This window comes from Panthera leo, chromosome B4 (genome assembly GCF_018350215.1).
Source record: "Panthera leo isolate Ple1 chromosome B4, P.leo_Ple1_pat1.1, whole genome shotgun sequence".
In the NCBI taxonomy this organism is placed as follows: Eukaryota; Metazoa; Chordata; class Mammalia; order Carnivora; family Felidae; genus Panthera; species Panthera leo.
This window is the reverse complement of record NC_056685.1, coordinates 37,617,555-37,638,674: the sequence shown is the minus strand read 5'-3', so window position 1 is coordinate 37,638,674 and position 21,120 is coordinate 37,617,555. Positions and strand designations below refer to the sequence as shown.

The window sequence follows — 21,120 nt, the reverse complement described above, 5'->3', positions numbered from 1 at the left end:
TCCTGAACGAGAGGCTCACTGAGCATGGGGTGAGGTCCTTCCCTACACGCCTAGGGCAGTGCTATGGGTGCATGGTGAAGACCCATGTAGACCCTATAGCCAAGAAAACCTTGTGAGGACACAGCCCTAGAAAGGAGGAGCCTTTCTAGATCATTCTGAAAGGGTGACCAAGCTGGCCGTGGCCAAGAAATTTAAAACCCAAACAAGCGTTTGTTCCTGAACATCAGCTCTCCGACTGGAAAGAGAACAGTGCTGAGGAGCAGAGGGGAGGGGGGAGCCGGGACAGGGCCGAGTGGTGGAGAGCTGCTCAGGGGCATGCTGATGTTACACCAAAGACTCAGGCGTCAGCCCCCTCACCTGTCAATCAGGCCAACTCTGTAGAGCTCCTTGGTTGGTCAGCTAATGGGAGCTGCTTTGCCCCTTGTGGGAGGTCTGCTGTGTCACCGTCAAGGCCCCCGAGAAGGTGGTGCCGATGCCAGCAGAGCTGTGCCTCAGCGTGGCCCCTTGGCCCTTGGTCCCTCCTTCCCCCTGGCTCTCCTGGCCTGGGAGGACTCAAGTGAGAGAAATGTGGCCTGGCCAGTGCCTCTGGCTCCTCAGGAGGGGGAGGAGTGAGAAGGAGGGGCTGGTGTGGTCTCTGGCTCCAGGCAGCCCCACTTACCCCTGAGACTGCTGGGTGGCCTGGGCCCCGGGCGAGGGCCATTTTACTGTGGAAGGCTGTGGCGGAGATGGCCTGGGCGGGCGACATGGGAGCCATGCTCTGCAGGGCCTTGTCCTTAGCTGCCTGGTCCTGGGGAGACATTGGAAGGGAGGGCCTCAGCAGTGGTCACTAGGGCAGGCATGGGCAAGGCGGGGTCTGAGCTTGTGCTCAGGAAAGCTGTCCTATCGCCAGTGGCCAGAGCCCTGGACAAGGCCCTGAGGGCCAAGGCTTATGCCCCTGCAGTGCTATTAACTTTGTTTGTGACTAAGTGCAGGTCACTTGGTTTCTCTGATCAGTTTCCTCATCTGTCAATGGGGCAAAATACGTGTCCAGCCTATTTTATTAGAGCTTAAAGGGCCTTTTGGAGACCATCTGCCAGGCGGTGTCTCCACGGGGATACTCTGAGAACAGAAGCTTTTTAGTCCTTGCTCACCTCCACACCACTGGCAGCTGGCATGGTACCTGGCTCATAGTAGATGATACATAAATATGTCAGAGCCCTCCTCGAATGGACAGGAGGGGTCATCCTCGGTCACACAAACTGTCTAGAGGCATGGGGCAATCTCCTGTGGCCCCACCTGTCTCAGGCCTGCCCCAGGGGTCTCCCCTTGCACTGTGGACACCCGAGGCACCCCCAGACTTTTCCATGTCAGGATGTAAACACGTACGGTCTGCCCTCCCTGGGTCCAAAGGCCCCAAAAACGGGTTCACCCTGCACCGGCTCTGAACAAAGAAGTACTCAGGGAAGCATATGTGAGGAACAAACAGGCACTTAATGACATTAGTGATGATGACAATAATAGTAGTAACAATTTTTACATGTGTGTAAGCCAGCAGTTCCCATCCGGAGTGTCCTAATCCCACAGGTCTTCAAAAGTGATGAGACCGTACTTCAGTACTGAGATTTCTGTATTTCAAAAAGCCTGATGGGAACTGTGTTTTTGTCCAAAATAAGACCACATTTATAGACTGGAATGGCAAGTATTATTCAGCATGTATAGCTTAATTGAGGCCAAAAGATTGGATTATGTCAACTCAGGAGCTCAGATTAGAAATTCTATCTTTATGATGAATATTTTTAAACAGAGAAAATAAATTAGCTGTTATTTGGTAATGAAGTTGGTAGACCCAGATCTGTCCTGAGTCATAACTGAGTCACCCCGGAGAAGCGATGGAGGTCCCTGTAGCCTACAGGTGCCATTCTATGACAGTTTCACTGAGTCCCCACCATAGCCCTGTGAGGCGGGCACCACCTTGGTGGCCCCCGACAGCATCCCAACACCTCGTGATTGTGGAGCAGGATTCCAAAGGCCCCTCCACTCAGCCTCTCCAGGACCATCTGCACTCACTTGGCACAAGGTGACCCACACGTGGACTCTGAACATCACAGCACTCCTGTGAGGCCAACAGGACCAGTAGGATCCCCATTTTAAGATGAAGAAACCGAGGCTCAGAGAATTTATGTGACTACGGTGTTGACAGTGGTGATGGTTGGCCTGAGAGTTTGGCCCCAGTTGGCATTATCAATTTACCTCTGGGCCTCTGCAGGGCCGGGGTAGGGGGGCGGAGGACACGGGGCAGGGAGTGAGGAGGATGGACACTGACATTTACCAGCACCCAGCGCACACCACAGAACACACAGAAAACCCTTCTGAGTGGATGGGTCATCCTCAAACCACTGTCCTTTTGGGGTCAAACTTGGGCCTTGCTCTCAGAGGCTCCCTGATAACCAAAGAGGGAGCTACTCAGCATAAGGTGGCCTCTTCCCAAGGACACTTGCACTGTTCAGGAGGAAGAAGTCAAACACGCCCAGGCCAGCTGGCTCAGGCCTCTCCCTCCAGGAGGACATGTATGATGCAGCAGGCCGTACCTTCCCAAAGCTTGCAGACCTCTGTGGTTAACAACTACATTATGAAGCCAGAGAGCTCCATCCGCTCAATGTCAGCCACTTACGTCCCTTCCCGGATAGCTGATCTAAACAAATGACTGGGACTCAGGAAACCACGTCCTCACCAGGGTGGGACAGGAATCAAGGGGAAGTAGGAAGGACATTATGAGGAGTGACATCAAATGGCCAGGCTATAAGGCCAGGGAGTCACTGAATTTTGGGGCTGGAGAGGACCTCAGACGTCAACTTGCTTAACTCTGTCATTTTACATTTTAAACCAAATGGAGCTTGAGGAAGGTCAGTGACTCATCCAAGTTCACATGGTACAAGGGCAGAGCATGCTACACCAAATCCCGGGTCCTGGAGGATTTCTATCTAATTAATAGAAGTCTGTCCACCAGGGATTATGTTAGGTCACAGACCCCTTTGAGAATATGACAAAATCCTCAAACCAATCTCCCCAAGAAAACTCTTATAAAGATTTGCATATTATTTAAGGGGCTCATGGCTGCCCTTGATGTCCATCCAGTGGTCTACGAAGGCTCTCCCAGGCCTCCAAGTTACAGCCTGTGGACAAAGGTAGGTGCGATTCCTTGAAGCAAATGTGCCCATACAGATGGTCCCCAAGGGAATTAAAAGTTTCCCTGGATGGCTGTAAACAGAACACTGTAAAGTCTTGTCTCCATTCTGGCCCCCTGCCAGGGTCCCAGTGAGAGGCAGACCGGAGAGGGAAAGTGGGGCTCAAGTTGGACTCCAGGACCCAAGGGTGTCTGAGGGTACGTGTGCTGGCTTGAAAGGGAGTGACAGCTGAGGCCCAGCCAGCTGTCCCAGGGACAAAGGAACGAGGTGCCGGGCTGCAGCTGTGGGGGCTGGGGACAGCTGGGCTGAGTGGGCAGCGGGGTGCGGCTTCCTGGGAGTTCCCACCACTCATTTGGAGCCTCCCATGTCAGGATCACGGACAACTGAAGCCACACGGGACCTTCAAGCTCCTCTAGTTCAGGGGTTTTTAACTGGTTTATGAGCTACTTTGGGGTTCAAGAGCCACAGAGCATCAGAAGCAGATGGGAGCAGGGTCTCTGGCCTATTCCTCACTAACCTAGCTTTGACTGGAGTAGCCCCTTTGATAACATACTGGGGTGATATTTTGTTTGGGGGGGAGAAGGGGGACCCGGCTGCTTAAAAAAAAAGTGTGTTAACTGCTGGACTCAGTCTGATTCCCTCAGATGTTAGCTCTTCCTGCCAAGTAGCTGGGCAAACTCTGCTACAAGCGTGTCTATGGTGGGGTGGGGGCTCACTTCCTCTTGCCATTCACCAAAAGGGTCCCCTGGCTCCAGCGACCAGGAGGCCTAAGTCCTGTGGGGAACAGAGTGCCCCAGGGGGGGTCCTGTGGGGCATGGCCCTGTAAGGTAGGGCTGACCTGGGGAGGGGAGAGAACTGCCCATCTCAGAGAGCAGAGTGCAGGAAGGAATTCCACCAGCTCCCACAGTACAACCCACCCCCACCCCACCACCCACAGCATGCCTCCCAAGCCTGACCACCCTGTAGGCTCAGCAGATGGCAAATAAGGGGCCAGTGACTCAAGGACGTCCTCAAGGAAGGGGGTATGGAGGACAATCCCACTGTGATCTGGGAAGTACTCTGTCCAGGGAGGGGGGATGCTCTAGAGCCTGGTGGTCACACATACTTACACACACACACACACACACACACACACACACACACACACACACGGCTCTGAAGTCAAGTGTCATTCCCTATATAGACAGGAGCACGATTATAGGCTAAATCCCAGTCTTCTTAACACCAACAAGCATGCTGGCTCTGCACACAAACAGCCAGCCCCTGAACCCAAGGGAAGACTTTTCCTGCTGGAAAAGGAGCTCCAACTTCTAGGAAGCTGGCCCCACCCATGCTCTAGGTCCTCCCTCCCACTGCTGCTGTTTGCCTTACCTTTAGCTTGGCCTGGATCTCGCGGGCTTTGCGACGGGCCAGCACCTGGATGTGGCTGGAGACCTGCAGCAGGAAGAGAAGGCTCTTGTCCCTACCTCCCAGAAGGCCTGTGCTCCCCATTCTGGCTCCCTGACCCTCAGCACCGCCCTCCTCAGCCTCAATCCACATCTGTGGAATGAATGAATGAAAGGGCCAGTCAATGGTGGGCCTTCAGTCCCTCCATATCCAGCTAATCCAGACTTTGGCAATAAATACAAGTATAGTGCCAGTACTTTGTCCTCTGTTCTTCTGGTGTCCTGGAGAGGGGAGGGGGCTGCTGACTCCCCTGTAAGGTGAGGGATTTCCTCCCAGTTGATAGCAACAGGAACCACAGGGAAACTGAACTATCTGTGGCACACCAAAAAGACACAACCCCTCTGAACCAGCCCCACCAGGAATCCACACTGGGGCCTACAGAGGCCCTGGCCCACCATGGGAGCAGGCTGGAACTGGGGTACCTGCCCCTGGGACTCACACTCATCTTTCAGGGCCCACCTGCTTCCTGGTGCGGGTCTTTCCTGTCCGGAGCTTGATGTAGCGGGCAATCAGCTCATTCCGACCTACAGAGACACCAACAGCTTCTCAGCAGAAGAAGGACAAAAGGCAGGCACACAGGACGATCTGGGAGATCCCTTCCCTCATCCTCTGGCCACCTTGACTGGGTACTTGGGGTGAGGATTCTACAGGTTCCCTCCTGCCCTCCTTGGATCCCACAGATCTCCCAGCAGCAAGAGGAAACTGAGGCCTTGGTGGGAGACAGGTAACCTGAGAGCAAGGAGGTGACAGGGCTGTGGGACCCACACAAACTTGGGGAGCCCTCTCAGAGGCCACCTCCTCCCCTCCACTCTACAGCAGCCTGACAGTCCTGCCTCCTCCTGGGGCCTTCTGCACACTTGAGAGGCTGCAGGGAGGTGCTTGGGCTTTGGCCATCCCCCATGCAGTCCCCGCGGCTTCCACCACCTCCATATGAGCAGGGCCTTACAAGATGTCTTGTCTGGTCTGTGAGCAGCAGCGGGGATGGGGGACATACGTGCTGAGACACCGAGGGTCCCCAGAGAGGAGGTCTGAAGCGCTTAACTCAAAGAAAACCCAGACAGACCACAACTCCAGCTCCATGGCTCTAACCAGTCAACAAGTAATACTGAGTGTGCACCATGGGCCTACCTTGCTAGGGGCTAAAGCTGCATCTAAGGGATCTCAGAAAACTGTGAGGAGCCACCTGTGTCCTCTACTACTATAAATGCAATTATGAAAAGAGGTTCCGTCTTCAAAGAAACTGCCACCTAGCTGAGGAGAGACGTGTGCCCATGCTGTAACTCCAGTGCGTGCCACAGACAGGGAACACACAGTGTGTTCAGAGCACAAGGGGTCAGTTCAGGTTGGGTGGTCAGGTGAGCCTTCAGCTGGACCTTGACCACTGGGTAGGATTAAACCATAAAGAAGGGCATTGGGCTGGGGAGAGGGAGGGCAAGGGGATTTCAGCAGGAGCTACCACCTCCCTGGTCCAGCTCTGGGGTCAGAGGGCACAGCCGACAGCCTGCCCTGTCCTGCTGGCCCTTGTTGAGCCTGGAGGACTGTGACTATGAGTAAGGAGACTGCTGGTGCAGGGGGTGGGGGTGGGGTGGTGGTGATGAATAGGCTGTCCGCCACCCTGCTGTAAGCAGAGAGCACAGCCAAGGCCAAGCTGGCCCCCCAGCTGACCTTTCCCCACTGCCAATGCTGAATTAAGAGGCCACCCTGAAGAGGTCTCATCTGCCAGAAAGACTAGCTGGCCTGAGCACTGGACTGTCTGTGTCAGGGAAAGAAGGGAGGGAGGATTAGACCCTGAGGATATCACCTGCCGGCTGGTCTGCACCTAAAACAGGGATCCAGCAAGGTGGCTCTTCTCAAAGCTCTCCAGGGAGAGGTATTCCAAAGCCTCCTTTAAACAAATGTCTGAATAAAGTTCAACAGTCCTGCCCCATGTCTAACTTGAGACACTCATGTTGCAGCTATGAAGTGCTATTATCACTTGCCAGAGAGTCTAAGTCATCACCAGTGGTGACTATACACGGGTCACAGAACTGGGATTTGGGGAGCCAGATGCTAGCCCAGTGGTTCCACAAATGAGCTATGGGACCGTGGCCAATGGGATTTTATTCCTCCATGGACCTTTACCCAGACTTCTCTTCTTAAAACAGGCCCTTTTAGGTGCGCCTGGGTGTCTCAGTCGGTTGAGCGTCCGACTGGCTCAGGTCATGATCTCGCAGTTTGTGGGTTTGAGCCCCGCATCAGGTTCTGTGCTGACAGCTCAGAGCCTGCAGCCTGCTTTGGATTCTGTGTCTCCCTCGCTCTCTGCCCCTCCCCCGCTCATACTCTGTCTCTCTCTGTCAAAAATAAACATTTAAAAAAATTTAATAAAAATAAAATTAAATATAAACAAACAAACAAACAAACAAACAAACAAATAAATAAATAAATAAATAAAACAGGCCTTTTTAGGGTATTTTCTCAAGATTATTCCAACCAAATTTTTATAGACTTAGGAAACAGACCTTAACTTTGGCTCAGTTTCCTTTCCTGTAAAACAAACAGGCCTGTGGGAGCAGTGTAGCCCCCACCCCACCATAGACACGCTTGTAGCAGAGTTTGCCCAGCTACTTGGCAGGAAGAGCTAACATCTGAGGGAATCAGACTGAGTCCAGCAGTGTAGTAGTGTAGTTCAGAGACCAGCCTGGGAGCAAGGAGAAGAGCAAGGGGAGAGAGAAGGTTCCTGAGAGCCAGGAAGCTGACTGCAGTGCTGGAGGACATGCTCTTGAGAAGGGCAAGTTGGAGAGTCCCGGGGCGGGTGGTGGGAAAGGCAGGGGGCACTCGTCTGAATGGCATCAGAGACCATTGTGTTCTCGTGCTGCTCCTCTAGCCCACACCTTGTGTGCAGGGAGCAACCTATCAGTTCTATCTGTCTTTTCTGTTAGATTCTCACACCTCAGAGCAAGAGACTACACATCCCCATTCAGGTCGGCATCTCCAAAATCTGGCCCTGTTTGTCAAATAAAGGGTATATCAGCAAATCTTGACAGCCGACCCTTGAAGAACATGGGTTTGAACTGCACAAGTTCACTTACACATGAATTATTCTCAATAAATACAGCACAGTACCATATGTATTTTCTCTTCCTTAGGATTTTTTAAATAACATTTTCCTTTCTCTAGCTTACTTTACTATAAGGATATAGTGAATACATACAAAATATGTGTTAATCGACTGTTTATATTATTGATAAGGCTCTGGTCAATAGCAGGCTGTTAGTAGTTAAGTTCTGGGGGAGTTCAAGTTATACGTGGATTTTCTACTGTGTCTGGGGGGAGGGTAGCATCTCTAACCCCCACATTGTTCAAAGGTCAATTGTATAACCGGAATCTAGACACTTCTCACCACCTCACCCTCCGTGGTCCAAGCTCCCATCCTCCCTGGCCTCAACTATTAGAATAGCCTTCTACCTGGATCCCCTGATCAGCCTATTCTCAACACAGCAGCCACAGCAATCCTGTGGCTCAAACACCCTCCAGTGGCTTCCCATCTCCCTCAGATTATAAGTGTCCAAGCCCCTACAATGGCCTAGAGAGACCCACAGGATCTGTTCACTCCATCCCCAGCTCAGCCCCTCCCTGAACTTATGTCACCTGCTACTCGGTCTCCTGGCTGTTCCTAAGACCTGCCTGACCCATGCCCATCTGAAAGCCTTTATGTGCCCTGTTCTCAGCCCAGTCACATGTGGCCCACAACCTCACCTTCACACCCTTGACACCTTCTTTGCTCAGATGCCATTGCCTTAGAGACCACTTCCCTGAACACTCCCCTGAAAACTGAGGTCAGCCCCCGCCTACCCACCTTGGACTGCCTACTGTCTTTACTGTTCTCATAGCACCTTCTCACATGCCATGTGATCTGCCTACTTACTCGGAGCACTGCCTACCTCCTCCCCACTCCCAGCAGAAGGAAAGCTCCTGAGAACAGGGATTCACACCCAACACCTAGAACATTGCCTGCGGTTTTCTGTAGCAGGTTCCCACAAACATTTGTTAAATGAATGATAAGGGATAATGTTAAATAGTGATATGATACTGGCCAAATGTCCCACAAGGCTCTTTAGCCTTCTATAGTTAAGGTACAAGTTATAGAAAAGCAAATACCCTTTTACTTCTGATTAGTCCAACATAATTTTTAAAGTGATTTCTTATCCCAGTCTCATTTGACCCTCTCCATGCAGGAACAAATCCAGATTTGGGGGGAGCCTAAAGCATCTAAAAATTGGAAGGCTCTCATTGAGAAAAAGAATTTAAAATATAAACCAAAATTAGGCTAAGATCATTTTAGGTTAAGATGGGTATGTTTATTCTCTTGATGATAGTAATTGGTTTCATAGGTGTATATGTCTGTCAAAACTCAACCAAATTATCCATTTGAATATGTATGTATAGTTCACTGTATGGTAATTATATTCCAATAAAACTACTTTCCAAATTTAAACTAAAAATAAAAAGCTTAGAGGTGCGTGGGTGGCTCAGTTGGTTGAGCATCTCACTGGCTCAGGTCATGAATGATCTCACGGTTCATGAGTTCGAGCCCCTCATGAGTTCAAGCCCCTCATCGGGCTCTGTGCTCACAGCTGGGAGCCTGGAGCCTGCTTCGGATTCTGTGTCTCCCTCTCGCTCTCTGCCCCTCCCCCATTCCCTCCCTCCCTCCCTCTCTCTCTCTCACCCTCAAAAATGAATAAACATTAAAAAAAGAATAATAAAAGGTTTAGGGACTTTGGAAGGGGCATATACTAGTGATGGTCTTGAAGCATTAGCCCCATCAACTTCACGGTAAACCTCCCTACTGCCTGTTGAAAGGCCAGCAATTACACCTATTACCAAAGGAGAAAACTGAAGTCAGAAAATCTCACCCAGATTGTCTACCAGCAGATCTAGGACCAGCTGCCTGGGTTTGAGCACTGGTGCAGCCACTGCGGGCGGTACAGTGAGCACCTGGCACCAAGAAGGTGCTGCTCAGTTAATGGGAATTCGCCTCCAACACCGGGCCAGCGTCCTGGCCCTTTACGCAGCGGCACATCCTCTACAGTACATGTCAAGCAGCAGCAGCAGCTAGGGAGGAGGCCTGTGTCCTCCAGTGGCCAAGACCCTTACTCCAGACATTACAGATGGCTCGCCTCCTGTGAGAGCCCCAGGTCACGAAGACAGAGCCCCTCCTAGCCCCACAACTGCCTCTGCCCTCGGCTACAGAGTTCAGGAACCAGACAGGCCATCCTGGCCCTGGGCTAAGCAGTGGGGGCCATGGGAGCCAAACCCAAGGGGTCTGGGCTGGCTCAGCTGTCCTTTACCAACTTGTGCATCCTCCCCTCCCTTACCAGCTCATCTCAGACCATTATTCCACCCAGCCTTGTTCTGCTTATCAGAGGCAATGCCAGGAGTCGAGAGCTCCCCCTGGGTGGGAGTGAAGTGCTGGGCTTCTGTGGGTGTGTTGGGCCAAGAGGGGTCAAACAGCTTCCTTCCTGCCACCGGGGTGCTTTGGAGGTCACCCTGGCCATTCTGCCTCCAGGCCAGCTGGCATCTAATCCAGGCTTTACACATACATGGGGAGTTTCTACAGCTTCTTTCCCTCTTGTAACAAGAGCTACGATAGTGAACATTTATTTATTGAGCACTTATATGAGCTAGTACCTGTGCAAATACATGATGTGTACTGGGAGTTTTATTTGCATGCTCCTTGTCAATCCTCATGTCAACTCTATGCAGCTGCTACTACTGTCACATTTAACAGACAGGGAAATCGAGGTACAGAGAGGTTTGGAAAGCTGTTCAGGGTCACAGGCCAACAGGTAGTTAAGACTGAAATCCATGCAATCTGGTTCTATAGTCTGTCTCTTCAGTATTGCACAGAATTACTTCTATTTCACATGGGATTGAGGGCCGTCTCTCTGAAGGGTTGGACCTGGAGATCCCACAGGTCCAGTGTAGCCTAAGGAAGACAACTCTGTGGCCCAAGCAAGGGAAGTGATTTACTGAAAGTCACATAGTTTGTTAGTGTTCCAGGTGCCATGAGAACATACATTTCTAAGGCTTCATGACTATGATACAATGACTGCCCTCCCTTCGCCAAGCTGGGAACTTCCTCTGCAAGACCACTGTGCTCCTCCCTCTGGACTGATCCCCCAATTCTCTGGGGCTCTGCATGAAATAAGTCCTTGATGATGTCTGACTGCCCCTCACCTGACCCAGGTGCTGGAGGAAGAGCCGACTATTTGAACCCAAAAGCCTGCCCACCTGTTTTCATTCTCTTATGGACAGTGGTACCCACAGCTGATAGAAACCAATGTGCTTTGGATGATGTAGACGTCAGGAAGCCACAGAGTCAAAGGCAGAAGCGGAGAGAAGTAGGGAGCATGTGTTCAGAGGCAGAGCCCTGAAACTACAGCCAAGGTCAGCAAAGAGCAAGGGCCGAAAGAAACTAGTACAAAATCCAGATGAGTTAGTGGGAGAGAAAGAGACCTGCATCCTTGTCCCAGCTCTGCCACTTGCTGCTAAAACCCAGGCCTTTCTTCTCCCCTCCAGTTCAGAGACCACATGCTGGGACAGCGGGAGGCCAGCTTGGACCTCGGTGGGGGCAGCTGGGCATTACAGTGTGGCAGGTGGCCTTGGCCAACCCAAGAGAGGGCCTGGGTGGGGCTGGAAAGGACACCTCCACCAGACTGTGGCCCATCTGTCAGGGGACATGTGTCCAACAGCCCCCACCTCATGTCCACAGCCCCATCCCACCATGGGTGAGGACAGCCGATGGACAAAGGTCAGCCTTGGCCTAACTACAGGCTGAGGGTGGGGCGTTCTCGATGCAGGGTCCACATATCACCACCACTTCCTCCCAACCCCACATACAGTGTCACACGTACCTGCCAGCCACCCCAGGCTTTTCCTTGAACACACACTACCACTGAAATCCTTATCCCGTTTGCACAACCCTGTCTGGAACAGGCCATTTCTGCATCTCATTTCCTCTGTATTGCCTCCTCTCTCTGCACCAGCCCTCTGTCTGGGCCATAAGGGTATTAAATGGCACAAAGGAAGTGAAGCACCTACCACCTAGCAGAAAGTCAGTAAGGTCAGTAAGGTGAGCGGTTGTTGTTCAGGTTGTTCATAAGGCCCCATTATGCTGAAAGCTATTAGTTTTCAAAATTGGAAAAGTTGAGAACCTGGGCACAGAGCCTCCCACCCAAGAGGAGACAGATCTGCACGTGCAGTGTTTTGGTTCACCAGAGGCCTCTCACGGGAGGGAGCCTCTTATGAGCTCTCCATTTCACCCTGGCAGCTTGGGACTGGTGGGGGGGGGGGGGAGGCCAACCTTCCTCCACAACAGCCCTAATCCCGATGGCCTGGGGGCCTCTCTGTCCAGGGATCGGCTGAAGCTATAAACACCTGCAGCTGGAGGAGGAGGCTATTTGTGGAGAAGAAACTTCTGCCCAAAGCCTGGAAGCCTGAGAAGGCAGTGATTAGGCCTGACATCAGAGCTATTACCACCGTTGTCCCTGGAGGGCTCTGAGGCTTCTGGTGAAATCCTACTCGGCCTTCAAGGCTGCCGCCCCAAGAAGCCTTCCCTGATCCCCACCCAAGTGGGTGTGCCCACTCCCACCTCCAAGTCTGGGTGCACAGGGGTCTGTGCCTTTCTCTAAAGTCACTGGAGCGCCTGTCTTCCTCCCTCACTAACATTCAAGCTCCTTGAGGGCAGAGGACACGTCCCATTCAGCTCTACACTCCACTGCTGCTCTCTGGGCACCTCCATGGGCTCCCATCCCTGCGGTAACACTAAAAGGTCATGTCTTCTTCCAATGAGCACACGAAAAGATGCTCAACATCACTAATCATTAGGGAAATGCAAATTAGAACAAGATGCCATTTCACACCCACGAGGATGACCATTAAAAAAACAAACAAACGGAAAGTAACACGTCTTTGTTGGCAAAGACGTGAAGAAATTGGAGCCCCTGTGTACCACTGGAACGACATAAAATGGTGCAGCCACTGGAAGACAGTTTGGTGCTTCCTCAACAAGTGACCTCCAATTACCATTCAATCCAGCAATTCCATCTCTAGGTCTATACCCATAAGAATTGCAAGTAGGGACTCAGATACCTGCACACCCATGTTCAGAGCAGCACTACTCACAACAGCTGAAAGGTGGAAACAACTTACTGTCCATCAAGAGGTAAATGGATATATAAAATGTGGTGTATCTGTGCAACGGAGTATCATTCAGCTATAAAAAAATAATAGAGCTATGACACAGGCTACAACAAGGGTGAACCCTAAAGACACTGTGCTAAGCAAAATAAGCCAGTCACAACAGGACAAATATTGTATGATTGATTCTACTTCCATGAGGTACCAAGAATAGGCAAATTCATATGGACAGAAAACAGAACAGAGGTTACCTACGGCTGGGGGAGGGGGTTGGGGAGTTAGTGTTTAATGGCTACAGTTTCAGTTTGGGATGGATGAGAAGGTTCTAGAGACAGATGACAGGGATGGCAGCAACGATGTGAACGAATTTAATGCCACTGAACTGTACCTTAAAATGGTCACAATGGTAAATTTTATGTGATGTATATCTTCCCACAATAAAATAAATGAATGTAACCAAAACCAAACAAAAAGGTGGCATTACTGTCATCACTCCTCGGTTGTACAAAATGAGGAACTGAGGCTGAGAAAGGTTAGACCACCAGCCCAAGGCCACACCAGTGCAAGTTTGAACTGAGGGTCACATCATCAGGCCTCCAGAAGCATGAAGTTAGCATTGTAAACCGGGGGGGGGGGGGGGGGGGGGGGGGGGGTACACAGAAGGGAGCCAGAAACCACAGAGCAACAGAGCAAAGGGCAGTGGAGGATCCAAGGAACATGGTGGTGGCAGGGGGCAGAAGCTCAGATGAGGGCACTGACCGCTGTCCCATCACCTCAGTGACCAGAGCCTTGACCTGGGCCTAGTCCCTACTCTGCCTCTCCTTAGCTGTGTGAGTTATCCAAAACAGGGTCTCTTCACCTCTGACAGTGGTCATCGCAGCACCTGCCTACAACGCCCATCAAAACCACCACACAGAGTCCCTCCTCTGGATGGGTGCTCACTGTCTTCCCCCTTCCCTGAGCACCTCCCTCCTCTACCCTGCTCATGCTACACTTCCTTCCAGAAAACTTCTAAGATAGCCTAGCCCCCTGAGTAACACTATACACAACATAAGTGCCATGAGATTACTTTCTAAAGATGTTTCTCCTGCCCCTCCATTGTCCCATGCAGTTGTGGACAACAGAGGCTGCAGCCCTCAGCCCAGGCCTGGCTCAGGGCAGTGGGAGCTTGTTCAAGAGGAGCTGCCCAGGTGGTAACAAGAACAAGAAGCCTGGGCCACAGGGCACCCAGTGAGACAATGGAGAAAGCAAGGAGAGGAGAAGCAGAAAGAGGGAAGAGAGGCCAGGAGAGCTCAGAGATTCAAGAGCATGGTGGGCAGGAAGGAATGGACACACAGAGAAGACACAGCTGGCCAGCCAGCCCTCTTGCAGGCAAGGCAGAGATGGCAAGACAGCGGGGACCAGGGCAGAGCTGCGAGGGGGGGAAAGACAGAGTGTGCGGGCAGATGGGGGTGACAAGTTGCCCCACGCTCACCTCCCCACCACCTGCCCACGGGGCCAGAGGCCAGGCTGGCCAAAGGAGGTCAGAGTGACCAGCATGGCGATGCCAGGGCGAGGGTCACACAGTGACGGGGCACAAACGAAGGCAGTTGTGAGCGAAGACGGCTAGCGGCCCCGGGAGCCTGTCTGCAAATGTGGGAGGCTCAGCTCAGAAGTCACAGGCGCTAATCTGTGCTGCAGCTCTGCATGCTATCCACATGTCTGCCTGGCCTTCCTCAGTGTCCTGCTCGGCTGCACTGGGGCCAGAGCTGGGAGCAGGCCTAATTCCTGTCCTCAGAGCCTCCAGCTCTAGACTCCTCCTCTGGGCGCCCTGGAATCACCCTGATGATCCTCAGCTCCCACCCTGTGCCCCACTGGGCTGGCCCACCTGGAAAACAACTGATGGCCTCTGAATGTGGGAAGCGGGGTGTGTACGGAGTGGGGCTCTCAGGGGCTCAGGCACTGGAGGATGGCAAGAGAGGGTCCCCAAGGGAAGATGAGAAGACGCAGGAGAGCAGCCAGAGTAAGGTGACGTCTGAGTCAGCTTGGCAGCCTGTCCCTCTTCCTCCACCTCCCGGGTCCCATATCACACACACACACACACACACACACACACACACACACACACACACACACACACGGGGCTGAGCTCAGAGCTATATATACCTCCCAGCTGGACGGCAGCCCCTGCTGAGTGAGGGCCCCTTCATCGACTCCCTGCGAGGTCCTGCCCTGGCTCAGCCCCCATGCCTGGTAAGAGGAGATGGGGATAAGCCAGCGTCTGGACCCCAGCAGGATCTGTAGTCAGGGAAGACAGGTGCTGTGGGGGCTGAGTGAGTCATCAGACTCATAGTGCCCCTGCCCAGAGCCTGGCCCACCTGGAGCCGGGGCCAAGCAGAAGGGGGAGGTGGTGCAGGGAGGAGAGGAGCAGGCGGGGCAGGCTTCACAGAGCACACAAAGGCCGTTCAGGGTGATGGGGGAGCACTGCGCTTGGGGGTAGGGGAACTGGTTCTACCCGTGGCTCTCGCACTTACTACCTGAGAGACTCTGGGAGAAACTCTTGGCCTCTCTGAGGTTCTATCTATCTCTACATCTGCAACCAGAGATTATAATTCCTCCCTCCTCTCCTTGAAAAGATTGAAGCGATAAAGGGTATCAGAGACCACTGAGAGCCTCTATCTTCCTTGGCACAACTAAGAGGCTCCAGGCCCCTGCACCCCTCCCCTCCCTCCCTCCCAGGTCCTCCCCTGTGTGATCCCCCTCCTGGTCTCTCTACACAGGAGGAGAACCACAAAAGGGACACCAACATGGCCAGGGCAGTTTGCCAAACACCATTTTCAGCCTGTTTCCCCACCACTTAACAGCTCCCCTCCAGCCAAACAATTCCAACCCAAGGCCTGCCAGAGACCCGCAGGCTTGCACTTCCCAAACTGGCTCAGTCACAATCTCAGGCTTGCACTTCCCAAACTGGCTCAGTTACAATCGTCTGCTGACTGATAACAAAGTCTCTTAACCCAATTCCTTTAAATGTGAAATGGGGAGAGAAATATCTACCCACAACCACTAAATAAAACTAAGTATCCCCCCACCAGACATCCACCACCAGGTGAACAGATAAACAAACTGTGGTCTATCCATACGGTGGAACGTTATCTGGCCTTGAAAAGGAAGTTCTGACATAGGCTGCAACGTGCAGGAGCCTTGAGGACATTACGCTGACTGAACTAAGGCAGTCACAAAAGGGCAAACAAACAACACCATAGGATTCCACTTCTCAGAGGTGCCCAGAGCAGTAACATCCATAGAGACAGAGAGCAGAACGGTGGTTGTCAGGGGCTGGGGGGAGGAGGGGATGGGATGTAGTGTTTAGTGGGTACGAAGCTTCAGTTAGGAAGATGAAGTTCTGGAGATGGATGGGGCTGGTGGCCGCACCACAATGTGAATCTACTTTCTGCCACTGAGCTGTACACTTACAAATGGTTAAAAGAATATACTTTATGTTATATATATTTTACCATACATGCACACACACACACACACACAAAGAAACATCTCAGCATTCAAAGTCTGGTCCACAGTGGCACCCAAATAAATGTCTGCTGATTCTTCCACATTCTGCCATCTCCACAGGTACCCTCAGCTCTTGCCCTTTCCTGAATGCCTCTTAGCTGCTTGTGTTTGCCAGAAAACTTGTGCTTGTCCCGGGCACACATCACGGCTTCCCCACAAGAGACCCTGACAACTCTGAAGCTAAACAGTTTGCCCTCCCCTTCCCCCCAACCCCTTCATACCTTCACACCTCAGCTCTTAATCAATACCCATCCCATTCTCCACTAAAGTAGTAGAAAGAGCCTAGAACATCAGTTCTCCATTCCTCTCCAGCTCTATGGGAAGAAACTAGGTAAAGCGCTTGATCCCACATCTAGCACCCAACAGGTGTTCCATACGCATCCACCGTCTTCTCCATGAGGATTCCCAAGGAGCCAAAAATAAGAAGCAACTACTAGAGCAGGAAGTGGTTAGAGCAGGGGTGGTACGGGGTGTGGGGAGGACGATGCAGGGCATGGACACCTACAGAAGTAAGACAGACTCTGTAGGGATCCAGCAAAGCCACAGCGGTAGGGCTGGTGAGGAGAGATGAGCAGTTAGAACTTATAACTGGTGCCCGAGGACGAGATCCAGGGTCCACCTTGCCCACCTTGCTTTCCCAACAAGTTAAAGAAAGAGAGGAATCACTCTGGCCTTGTAGGTAAAGCTGCAGGTAAAGAGTGAGTACCAGGTGCTGTGAGAGCCCTATACTCCCCAAGGCAGTAACACACAGGACCCATGTTCAGTCCAGTTGAGCTCAGTTGAATAGTGTCCCCCCAGAATTCTTGTCCACCCAGAACTTCAGAATGTGACCTTATTTGGAAACAGGATCTTTACAAATGTACTAAGATGTACACTGGATTAGGTGTGACTAGTATCCTTACAAGAGGTCAGGACACACAGGAAGACAGTCGTGGGACAACAGAGTCACTGACTGGAGTGATGCAGCTACAAGCTAAGGAAGGCCATGGATTGTGAGCGACCCAGGAGCTAAGAGAGAGGCTGGAACAGACCCTGCCTCAGAGCCTCCAAGAGGAACCACCCCAAAGACACCTTGACTTCAGACCTCTGGACCCCTTAACTGTGAGAGAATACATTTCTGCTGTGTTAAACCACCAGTTTGTGGTCATTTTTCACAGCAGCCCTCTGAGGTGAATACAGCTAGCTCCCACGAAACCCTCACAAAGCGCCCTTTACTGTGTTGGAGGGAGGGGCACCAGCGTTCGATGGGGGAGAGAGAACCTGAATGTAAACTTCTGGGGGTGGATACCTGGCCTAGAACCATTTTGTTGGGAGCCAGGGCAGGGCCCTCTGTTGTCAAGGGTGCCAACCAGTTACAGAAATCCTCCCACCGCCTACCCAAGACCAGTGTTTCAAGCTGGGGGTACTGGGAGACTTTCCACTGGGAATGAAAGCCTGACCTGGGCCTTCCAACAGCTATTCAGTTTTTGGTTTTGTTTTACTTTTCCACATAACCTCTCTTCCATCCAAAAGTCAGCACAGCCCCAGGCAGACTGCTTGGTTCTTCCCACAGGGCTACTGGACATAAAGTATCTCTGAACGTTCTGAATCCTCAGCCACTCACAAAGATCAAGGCTTTCCAGATCACTCTGAGCTCAATGGGACCTTTCCTGAGGGAAAGGTCTACAGCACTCTGCTTGACTCTCTCCTGCAACACTCCACATCTGTCGTGTTGCACAGACATGTGTGTGCTCACCTCACCTACCCCCACCATATTGTGAGCAGGGTCCAGATCTTCCCCGCTTAGGCTTGGCACGCAGAAGCCTCACGACTGAGTGCATGAATGAGGGAATGAGTGAGTCCAGTAACCACCTTCCTAACCTCCCTTCACAGTCAAGGTAGGGAGCTGGGAGCTCATGAAGCATTTGCCTGGGGAACAGCTTATGGGATTTTCCCAGCTTGCTCTGGCGGGAGGGGGTTATTCTTCTCCTTTCCCAAGCCTTCTACCACAGCTTCTCTCCCACTCTAAGGCTTCTCCTCACACACTCTCCCACACTTTGGGAACCCAGGTCAGTGGAAGCAGCGTCCACCTGATAAATGCCCTAGCAGTCATTCCCCCGTGCATTACTTGAAGAACCCCAAGGTTGCTGTGCCTGGCCCCTTGCTGGGCCCTATTTCCAGAGCTGGATCACGAGGGCAGGGGCCTGCCACCCTACCCCAACAGGCTCCTTACCGTACATCTTGCCCTCATCCGAGAGGATGATTTTGCGGCGGCCGCAAGGCGGGTAGATGGCCAGGGCCTCCTGGAAGCTCTGCTCGATGTCCGGACTCCATACACCCTCCGCATCATTGTCGATGGGCTTGTCCAATGCCTGGCTGCCCCCAGAGACGTTGCTCCCCTCAGGGGAGTTAGGAGGGCTCCACTCGTTGGAGGTAATGGTGCCGGCCTTGCCCTCCAAGGCTCCGCTTGGAGGAGCGCCCGTTGGACCTGTTTAGGCAGAAACCTCCGCTTCGGTGGAAGAACACATGTCCATGGGATGGGGCACCCAGGGGAGTGCCAAGCCCCAGGATCAGTTGCCCTTCCTTGCTTGGCCACCCACAGCACAGGAGCTCAGAGGGAATAAGGCCAGGGACCCAGGGGATAAGGAATGAACTGAAAGATCTGGGAGCATCAAGAGACCTGGAATCTGGGGCAGGTCATGTCCCCTCTGTAGACCTAAGCTTCCCACCCTGTTAAGTGAGCACAAACATCCCAGGCACCTGGGATGACCTGACAGATACAGGGAGGTTGGAACTCAGAACTAAATCTCAATCTTCAGCAAAAAGAATACTGACAAAATATGACAAGACTGTCTGTCTGCCTAAACCCTAGGTTAAAAAGACAGTCTTAACCCATACTGCAGAAAATTCCCAAAGATAAAATCTTGCTAAAGAGCTTCTCAAAATCTAAAATTACAACATAGAAGAAAGAGGAAACAATCTACCATGATCAAGATTCAATAGAATTAGAGCCAAGAACTAGAGATAACTGAACTATCAGATAAAAACTATTATATAATGGTATTTCAAATAATTATCGACTTAAACAAGGAATTGGAAACATGAGAAAGAATTAGACACAATCAAAAAACACAAAGCAGACTGGAAAAAGAACCAAATAAATATTTTAGTCACTGAAGTTAAAACTAAATCGTTTGGGGCACCTGGATGGCTCAGTTGATTAATTGTCCTGCTACGGCTCAGGTCATGGTCTCACAGTTCGTAAGTTCAAGCCCCGTGTCGGGCTCTGTGCTGACAGCTCAGAGCCTGGATCCTGCTTTGGATTCTGTGCACCCCGCCCCCCTTCCCCACTCATGTCTGTCTCACTCTGTCTCTCAAAAATAAATAAATGTTAAAAAATATATATTAAAAAAACTCAAAGGTTTAACTGAGATTAACAGCACATTAGATACAGCCAGAGAAAGAAGAACCTGGAAAAAATATCTTAAGATATTACTGAGAAATGTATTTTTGTAATGATGATAAAGAGCAAAGGAGAACAAAATAAGGCACTTCAACATACCTCCAATTAGCATTCCAGAAAGAGAGAATACAGAAAGTGAAGTAGAACAACATTTGAAAAGATAATGGCAAGGAAATTTTTCAGAAATAATGAAATACATGAATCCTCCAATTAAGGAACCATACTGAATCCTAACCAGGATAAATTAAAATAAAATAAACACATACTGTAAGGACACTGCAGAATACCAAAAACAAAGACTAGGTCTTAAAAGCATCCAGACTGAAAAAAGACAAATCACCTACAAAGGAAGGACTATGATATTAATTGTATATACAGATAGTGGACTTCTCAACAGTAGCACAGGAGGACCCAAGATAAAGTCTCTAAACTGTTGACAGAAAAATAACTGTTAACCCAGAATTAAAAGCCCAACCAAAATATCATTCGAGAGTAAACATTTAAAAAAAAAAAAGCATTTTTAGACAAAGATGGAGAGAATTTACTACTAACAGACCCTCACTTAAAAAAAAAAAAAAAAAACAGTAAAGGAGGTATTTTTTTTAAAGGGAGCTTCTAGGAAAAGAAGGCATGACACACATGGAAGAGGTGAGCAAAGTTATGGTAAAATAAAAATGAATCTAAACAATATTAACTATATAAAAACAATAACAACAATGATAGTGGCTACGTTTGGTCATGCAATACACACACGTGTATATATGTACATGCAAGAAAAACCATGTTTCTGAACCATACATTCTGAAGATGCATCTGCTAAAACTCCAGACCCAGTCACAATAAAAAATACTTATTAGCAAACTCTATAAACAAGGAAACTTCCTTAAATGTGACAAATGGCACCTTCCAAAACCCTACTGTGATGTTGTGATTTATAATAAGAAATGTGTATCTGGTCTTTGTCCCAGTTTCTAGCACAGAGTTCCTAAAACCCCTGGAATTTCCAAAGAGATGAGAACGATAAAGGTGTCTTATTATGTGAATGTGGTGACTTTTGGAATGCATCTATCTAAGGATGAAGGCTGGTGGTCAGGAGAACTAACCATGTAATTAGAGGGTTGGAACCTTCAGTCCCACACCACCACCCCTTTTGCAAAGTACAGGGAAGGGAAAGGGACTAGAGGTTGTATTAATTGCCAATGGCCAATAATTTAATCAATTGTGCCTATGTAATGAAGCCTCCATAAAAACAAAAAAGGAGGGGCTTCCGAGAGTTTCTGAGTTGGTGAACACATGGAGATTTGGGGAGAATGGCACACACTTGTAGAGGTTATGGAAGTT

At 50.8% G+C, this 21,120-nt stretch overlaps 1 protein-coding gene across 7 annotated transcripts in view; it reads right to left on the bottom strand.

The window, feature by feature from the left end:
* Positions 1-21,120, bottom strand: part of TEAD4 (TEA domain transcription factor 4) — a 70,092-nt gene that overhangs the window by 23,470 nt on the left and 25,502 nt on the right. For 6 of the 7 annotated variants that reach the window (XR_006204652.1, XR_006204653.1, XR_006204654.1 and 3 more), the window contains 4 exons: positions 18,550-18,804; positions 5,070-5,134; positions 4,536-4,598; positions 659-787 (listed from right to left, as the gene is read on the bottom strand). Coding sequence is in view for 4 of the 7 variants with exons in the window: in XM_042945525.1 (XP_042801459.1) it covers positions 659-787; positions 4,536-4,598; positions 5,070-5,134; positions 18,550-18,804 (512 nt within the window). In the remaining 3 variants the exon portion in view is untranslated. The remainder of the gene's footprint in view (positions 1-658; positions 788-4,535; positions 4,599-5,069; positions 5,135-18,549; positions 18,805-21,120) is intronic. The other variant, XM_042945527.1, reaches the window with a different exon arrangement.